The sequence below is a fragment of the Pangasianodon hypophthalmus genome, chromosome 29 (genome assembly GCF_027358585.1).
Source record: "Pangasianodon hypophthalmus isolate fPanHyp1 chromosome 29, fPanHyp1.pri, whole genome shotgun sequence".
Taxonomy (NCBI): domain Eukaryota; kingdom Metazoa; phylum Chordata; class Actinopteri; order Siluriformes; family Pangasiidae; genus Pangasianodon; species Pangasianodon hypophthalmus.
Window position 1 is genome coordinate 1,688,802 of NC_069738.1, and position 7,924 is coordinate 1,696,725.

At 42.1% G+C, this 7,924-nt stretch overlaps 2 protein-coding genes across 2 annotated transcripts in view; one reads left to right on the plus strand and one right to left on the minus strand.

Moving 5' to 3' along the window:
• Positions 1 to 129: 129 nt before the first annotated feature.
• Positions 130 to 4,556, plus strand: rbx1 (ring-box 1, E3 ubiquitin protein ligase). The gene is made up of 5 exons (XM_026910197.3): positions 130 to 287; positions 1,690 to 1,768; positions 3,272 to 3,342; positions 3,544 to 3,629; positions 3,850 to 4,556. The coding sequence occupies exons 1-5, from the start codon at positions 210 to 212 to the stop codon at positions 3,860 to 3,862; spliced, it is 327 nt and encodes a 108-aa protein (XP_026765998.1). The 5' UTR covers positions 130 to 209; the 3' UTR covers positions 3,863 to 4,556.
• A 204-nt stretch (positions 4,557 to 4,760) lies between these two features.
• Positions 4,761 to 7,924, minus strand: part of st13 (ST13 Hsp70 interacting protein) — an 8,706-nt gene continuing 5,542 nt past the window's right edge. Inside the window, exons 8-13 of the mRNA XM_053231263.1 lie at positions 7,854 to 7,924; positions 7,116 to 7,218; positions 6,828 to 6,944; positions 6,674 to 6,749; positions 6,467 to 6,555; positions 4,761 to 5,611 (exon numbers count right to left, since the gene is read on the minus strand). The exon at positions 7,854 to 7,924 is cut by the window's right edge and continues 40 nt beyond it. Coding sequence (XP_053087238.1) covers positions 5,480 to 5,611; positions 6,467 to 6,555; positions 6,674 to 6,749; positions 6,828 to 6,944; positions 7,116 to 7,218; positions 7,854 to 7,924 — 588 coding nt within the window. The 3' untranslated portion in view covers positions 4,761 to 5,479. The remainder of the gene's footprint in view (positions 5,612 to 6,466; positions 6,556 to 6,673; positions 6,750 to 6,827; positions 6,945 to 7,115; positions 7,219 to 7,853) is intronic.

Consider the following 7,924-nt stretch of genomic DNA (forward strand, 5'->3'; position numbering starts at 1 on the left):
GCTTTTTATTTTTCTCCTCCTTACATCTCTTTAAAATTTAATTACACACGTAGACTTGCCTAAACTAAAAATATTCTCTAAAAACTGCCTAAAAATACCATTTTCGCTCGATTTAAACCTAACCGGCTGAAAACTGACTTGACTGAACTCGAGTCTCGTATAAGTCGCGCTTCCTCTCGCGAGATTTTAAATTCTCTCGTGTCTCAAAGATGGCGGCTGCGATGGATGTCGACACCCCGAGCGGGTCAAACAGCGGCGCGAGTAAAAAGCGTTTTGAAGTGAAAAAGGTAATAACTGACTAAAAAAACAAAAAAGAAAACAAACTTAAATACTGTATATTTTAAAATTCTTATCTTAGGGGTGAAGTGTGTTTAGAGAATCAGTTACAGAATGGGAGATTGTTTCCTGTTTTGTGTAGCTAGCTATGCTACACTGAAGGGATGAGTAGGCACAATGAGATAAAAAATATAAAAATATGCCATTTTATGCTAATATATTTAACTTTTAGTGATAACAATCCTATTTCTAAGTGTGTAGAAATTTCTCTGATTTGCTGGAATGATCCTAATCTATAGCAGTCTAATCCCTGTGCCTTAATCTCACATGATGTTTATTGGACTGAAAGTATTATGAAGTAAAATCTCCTGAACACTCAGTGTAGAAAGTAGTGCAGTGTGATTTAACTTTCATTTGGGGTTCTTTTAAAGGTACAAACCTGCTCAAAATATTTATTTATTTATCTATAATTAGTGTAGATATTTATCTTATCTTTTAACGTTCATTCTACATTCCTGGGCAAAACAGAAATGGGCCAAAATGGCAAATATGAAGCTTTTAATGGTCTTAAGGACAAATGATTGGTGAGGAAATGAGCAGGAATGAAACAGATGCTCTCCTGAGAGCTCCTGTTCCTCCAGTCACTGGTTTACTGTTTGGGGGAAAAGCTAGAAACAGGGAAATTCACTTCTATAGTCTTCTTGTACACAAGGGTAAAATCATGATAATGATTAAAATGTATGGAATAAAATTCAAATGTACAAACCTTTCCAAACATATCTTCTGGGATGTTTTTTCTTTAAAGATTAGTGATTATTTGGTTTTCTGCCTGATAACACGCTCAGGAATGAAGCAGGACTGATGGAGCAGCGAGAGATCTACAGCATCTGTTTGATTCTTGCTCATTTTCTGACCCATGATTTGTTGTTAATATCATTACATTAAAAGCTTCATATTTTGCCATTTTGCAATTTGATGTCATCAGAAGTATTGGAATTGAGATTAAAAACGTTCATCTTGTTGTTATCGTCCTTTTGTCATCAAGTGAATCCTTTCTTGCAGTTAACGGAGTTCATCAAGATGCCAGTCCGATAAAGGAACGATAGTTTTCATTTATTTTCTGTGTATAATGCAAAAATTAAAAAAAATAAAAGTGTTATAAATGGAGTGTGATCTTTCCGGTAAGAAGGTAGATTCCATTAAATAGACACAAAATGTGAAGCAAAACTTCACATAATATTTTATGGGGGGAAAAAAAAAGTAGAAAAAATTTTGCTTGGTTGGTGAAATGTGGAGTTTGGTACATGCACATCAAGACTTCACACAGTGTGTGTGTGTGTGTGTGTGTGTGAGAGAGTGTGTGTGAGTGAGCGAGTGTTTTATTGCTAACGCACGTCTCTCGCTGTGTTCCAGTGGAATGCAGTGGCTCTGTGGGCGTGGGACATCGTGGTGGATAACTGTGCCATCTGCAGAAACCACATCATGGATCTGTGTGAGTGTTTCCTCATGATTCTCTGTCACTTTAACACGCAGCTTCTTTCACCCAGAACCAGAAACATCAACTGTCCACACCATCAGCTTTACGCTAAATGCAGCTGATTAGCCAGTGAGGTGTTTGGTGTCTGGAGCTAAGAAACTAAAGTTGCTAACAATGAGGTCTGACTGACTGAAGCATTTGTGCTACTGAAGAATTTTGATGCTTATTTTTGGGATACTTTGGACAGAATCCGTCCGGAATCGGATCAGATCCCGATGATGCTTCAGCCATCTGAGTGATCCGATCACAAGCGGACATCGTGAACGCGTCTCCAGCCATCACTTGTGATCGGATTTCACAAATCGTTTTCTCTAGAGGAAGAAAGCACATTTAAAATACATCAGTCTTCTGCTGTGTTTATTTTCATTTCCTGCGTTTCCCATCTCTTGTACCTTTACAAGCCGTTTCAAACATTTCAGTCATGTGATCTGCTGACGAAACTTATAGCTGAATGAGAGACGAGTCCACTAAAGCAGCTGCTTTCATCTCTGCTGTTATAATGTCAGCTTTATCCGTTATCTCAGCGGCAGAGAGCTCGACCGGTCAGCGCCATTTCCTCCAAACGGTCTTGCAGTGATCAGGTAATTTCCGGCTACGGCAGTGACACAGCCATACACTCACCGTCCACTTTATTAGGAACACCTGTACACACTCATGCAGTTATCTAATCAGTCAATCATGTGGCAGCAGCACAATGTATAAAATCAAGCAGATACAGATCAAGAGCTTCAGTTAATGTTCACATCAAACATCAGAATGGAGAAAAAGTCTGATCTCTGGGACTTTAACGGTTTCATGGTTGTTGGTGCCAGATGGGCTGGTTTGAGTTTTTCAGAATCTCCTGCATTGATTTTCACACACAACAGTCTCTAGAGTTTAGACAGAATGGTGCGAAAAACAAAAAACATCATGTGAGAGACAATTCTGTGGGTGGAAACACCTTGCTAATGAGAGAGATCAGAGGACAATGATCAGACTGGTCTGAGCTGTCAGGAAGGATATAATAACTCAAATAATCACTCTTTACAGCCATGGTGAGCAGAAAAGCATCTCAGCATGTACAACACATTAAACCTAGAGGTGGATGAGCTACAACAGCAGAAGACCACATCAGGTTCCTCTTCTCTCAGCCAAGAACAGGAATCTGAGGCTATCATGAGCACAGACTCACTAAAACTGGACAACTGAAGATTGGGGGAAAAAAAATCACCTGGTCTTTTTCAAGTCTTTCCAAATTCTGACTCTATCCTCTGTCCGTCGCTGTAAAGGCTTCATGACGTGGTGAAGCAACAAATTCAAACGATCGCATCGAAAGATTCCTCGGATTAATCTTATGGAGCGTGTGGTCCGACGTTTCTTCAGTTCCCCGCTCACAAGCTTCAGTTCCTTTCCTGCAATCAGTTCCTGTTTTACTGTTTCACTGTTTGACGCGTCTGTGTGTTTTGTGTGTGTTTGCAGGTATAGAGTGTCAGGCCAATCAGGCTTCTGCCACATCAGAGGAGTGCACAGTGGCCTGGGGAGTGTGTAACGTAAGACACACACACACACACACAGACACACACACACACACAGAGAGAGAGAGAAATGCAAGTTCTCCAGCTCTTCACTTCATTTCTATATTTCAGTGTGTTGGATGTAATAAAATAGAAGGCAATGTGCATCAGTGTACAGGTTGTATAAATGATGCTGTAATTCTGTGTGTGTGTGTGTGTGTGTGTGTGTGTTTTCAGCATGCGTTTCATTTCCACTGCATCTCCCGCTGGCTGAAGACGAGGCAGGTGTGTCCTCTGGACAACAGGGAGTGGGAGTTCCAGAAGTGAGTGACCTTTCTCTCACCGTTTTACACACACACACACACACACACACACACACACACAGTGTACCGCTGTGTGTAAATCCACTATTTGATGGCGTCGTTGCTTGTCATGACGCTTGTGTTGTAAGTGTAAACGTTATAGTTTTGTATATAATGAGACGTAGCCTTTTGTATGTGTGCGACTGCTGACTGGAATTTTCTGTTGTGTTCTGATTTTCAGGTACGGACACTGAACTCCGCATGCAGCTTCAACTTTTCTTTAAACTATATAGTTAACTTTACAAACTGTATAATAAATCCTGTGTGTGTGTGTGTGTGTGTGTTGCTGTGATAGTAAAATACTGAGTAACGGTGTTTATAAGCAGTCACTGTTCTCAATGTGAAGCTGATTTTCCTATAAGAGCGTGAGTCCCTGAGTGTTTTATTCCTCTTATACCACAGCGATTTACCAACAGTTACCATTAAAGAGTGTCACGTCGTCCATTTTCTTTTTTTTTATCTGTTAATAGTACATGGAATGATGTGGAATCTCCATGAAACAAGTTAGTTCTTATATACAGTTGTCCCTCTCCAGTCTCTGTCTCTCTTTCGAAATGAATAAGTCTGTAACACATAAACTCCAAGTTATCGTTTCTATAGTAACAGCTCATTGCGTGGGACAGACTTTTACTAATGATCTAACTAATTTCCTGGACCTTCTACAACACTTAGTAACTACTGAACTGATAAAAAGAATCTTGTGTCTTTCTTTAATAAATAACGTTTGTAATCATCAGTGTATTAAGAAGAATAAAACACCTTGGTACATGCTGTTATAGGAAAATAATCAACTTCAGAGTGGTAACAGTAACTCAGCCTTTTATAATAACAGCAACACACATTACTGTTATTTGTTAATGAGGAATAAATAAAACCAGTTACATCACATCACTGATTTCACTGTGTGATTATTCTTACAGTAATAAGTTACTGTAAGAATAAGTTAAAAAGTCTACAATGTTTAATTTATCCCATTTATTTTTTGTTTAATTATTGTAGGTCTTCAACTTGTTGAAGCATCAGTGTCTTGCGGTTCTTGTTTTTGTTTCGCGATATGTTTTCCTCCAGTATTAAAAACCCACAGGCGTGAGATCTGCAACAACAGCAACCTTTTATTGATCGAAATCATCATTCAGAGCCATCTGAGATAGAAATGCTCCTGGATCAGGGAGAAAAACAAACCATTTCCCATGTCGTTTTTCCTTTTTTTGGTTGTTTTTTTTTTTTTCTTTGACAGAATCCAAAAACACTTTAAGACCTGATTGGATGGATGGAACGATAATCAGCTGAACTGTTTTAGCTCGTAAATTAACCTCCACCTCGGTTTGGGTTAAATGCAGTAAGAGAGTAGATTGATTGGTGAACACTCCTGGTGGAAACAAGGCCAGACATTTAATCAGTCCAAATAAACGCAGGTTCAGTAACAGAGGCAGTGATTGGACCTTGGACCGTTTCAGACACCAATCACAGCCCAGTTCTGTTTACAGCGTGATCCAGGACTGTTCCAGGAAGCGTTAAACTGAGACCACACCCCCTTTTGCCTTATATGGTTTATACTGATTAGCTGTTCCCTACCCCTAACTCCTTCATGGTGGTGTTCCAATGCTCTTAAATAGCCCCAAAATCTAGTGTGCGAGTTCAACAGCATTTACTACACGTTTATCTCGTCTCTATCCAGTCATCACTCGTGTTAGCGTAGAGGAAGAAATGAATCATGTAAGCGAGAGAAAAAGAGAGAGAGAGAGAGAGAGAGAGAGAAAGTGCTATTTCAGAGCATTGATCTCATCACTAAACACACTTCGCTCAGCCGGCTAGGCCTGCGGGCCGCTGAACTTGGAGCTCAGTTTGTTGATGAGCGCCATGATCTTCGGGTTGCTCTGGTACTTGGAGATGTTGGCTGGATTCTGAGCCACGTCCTGGAAAGCTGCCATCACTTCAGGGTCCTACACACACACACACACACACACACACAATTTAAAAATGACAATAATGATAATAATGTTTTCATTGACACCATCAATTAAAAACCTCAACAATCGTTTGATTTCCATCTTGGACCAGACAGACACACGTTTGTGCTGTAAATCTTGACAAATATTCTCTCTCTTATTCGTACGCATTACTGACGTACCTTTTGTTTGCAACTGTTACCTAATTGTTAAATACGATGTACAACAGTTCACAGATTTAACCCGTTACATGTCTTAATATTGAAATATTTGTGATGTGTTTAGCGATTCTGGTGCTAGTTATTTCCGGTTAGTGCCGTACCGTCGTTATTCCCGTGAGAAGTCCTACCTACGATGCTGTTGTAGTACAAGAGGAACATTTCAGTGAACTCGAACGTAAGCGTTAACGGCCAGGTTTTGTTGTGAAAACAGAAGAGCAACAGCTTCTTTTCCCGCAGCATTAGCGTGAAAACGAAAGCTTCGGAAGCTGATCTGTTCGAGCAGAGCGTACAGACTAAAAGACTAAGAGACTAAAGCGCTGCTGCATCGGTGTGTCTATGTAGAGATGAAGCGAGGGCTTAATCCCAACCCGTATCACGAGCAGCAGGTCGTCAAACGGCATTGTGGGTAACGTAGGAACCAACTGAAAATGAGTTTTAAGTCAGAACTCGGATATTTTAAACATCACTGAAGATAACACGCTGATTATAATGATTATTATGCAGATCACTTGGGGACGATTTCTCCTTTAAAGGCATAAAAGGAACACGTGAGGTTGATTTTACTGCTTTACGGCTGCATTTTGAACTGCTTGGGGTTGACGTATGTGACGAGTGATGAGTTCCGCACCTTCATGGCCATGAGCACCTCGGGGTCGTTAAAGAGCTCCTGCAGGCCGGGCATGCCGAACGGAGCGCCGCCTGGAAAACCTCCGGCACCTACAGGAGCACGGAACACACACACACACACACACACACAATAACATCAACACTCAGAGAGCTTGTTATTCATACTGCAGCATACACACCTGTGTTTATTACACACACACACACGTACCTGGGAATCCTGGGAAGCCTCCTTGTGCTCCTCCTCCTCCTCCTCCTCCTCCTGCCTGCTGCCTGGCTTCCTGCTCCTACACACACACACACACTTGTGTTAACAGTACACACTATTAGATCCAGTGTAAAAGCACTACACCGCTCTGTCTCACCCTCTGTGCTCTCTCGTGCTCCTCCCTCGCTTTCTTCACTCGTTCCTGCCTCTCTCTGATCTCTCTCTCCTCTCGTTTACGCTCGTATTTACGCCGGTGCTCCTGGATCTTGTTGGCCTGTGAAGGGACACACACACACACACACACACACACACACACAGTCAGAGAGATATCAAATGCAGACAGACAAAAAGTGGGACATACTGAAGTGTGTGTGTGTGTGTGTGTATGTATGTGTGTGTGTGTGTGTGTGTGTGTGTGTGTGTGTGTGTGTGTGTGTGGACGCACTTTGGGCTGAACCTCCTTCAGCATGGCACTGGCATCATCATCATAGTCCAGTTTGCAGGCTGTGGCCAAATCTTTAGCTGCTTCTTCCCAGTGACCGAGTAACCTGAGAGAGAGAGAGAGAGAGAGAGGGAGAGAGAGAGAGAGAGAGAGAGACAGAGAAAGAGAGAGAGAGAGAGAGGGAGAGAGAGAGACAGAGAAAGAGAGAGAGAGAGAGAGACAGAGAAAGAGAAAGAGAGAGAGAGAGAGAGACATGGACGGAGGGAGAGAGACAACGAAAAAAACAGAGGAAGAGAAAGAGAGAGAGAGGTATAAACACACACACACACTTCAGCAGCATGTTGCCCTCAGACACACACACAGGATTAGTGAGCAGTGACGATCTCACACACACACACACACACACACACACACACACACACACAGGTTCAGTGAGCAGTGATGGAGCTCTCACACACACACACACACACACACACACAGGTTCAGTGAGCAGTGATGGAGCTCTCACACACACTCTCACACACACACACACACACACACACACACAGGTTCAGTGAGCAGTGATGGAGCTCTCTCACACACACACACACACACACAGGTTCAGTGAGCAGTGATGGAGCTCTCACACACACACACACACACACACAGGTTCAGTGAGCAGGGACGATCTCTCTCACTCTCTCACACTCTCACACACACACACACACACACACAGGTTCAGTGAGCAGTGACGGAGCAGACCTGTGTGCTTTCCCTCTCCACTTGTACGGCTGTGCTGAGTCGGGGTTTATATCTATCGCTCTGTCACAGTC

Excerpts from the sequence above, each read along its gene's own strand:
- rbx1 (XM_026910197.3), top strand. The coding sequence starts at position 210 with ATGGCGGCTGCGATGGATGTCGACACCCCGAGCGGGTCAAACAGCGGC. Across the intron at positions 1,769-3,271 it reads AAACCACATCATGGATCTGT|GTATAGAGTGTCAGGCCAAT; the intron begins GTGAGTGTTTCC and ends GTGTGTTTGCAG. Across the intron at positions 3,343-3,543 it reads TGGCCTGGGGAGTGTGTAAC|CATGCGTTTCATTTCCACTG; the intron begins GTAAGACACACA and ends GTGTGTTTTCAG.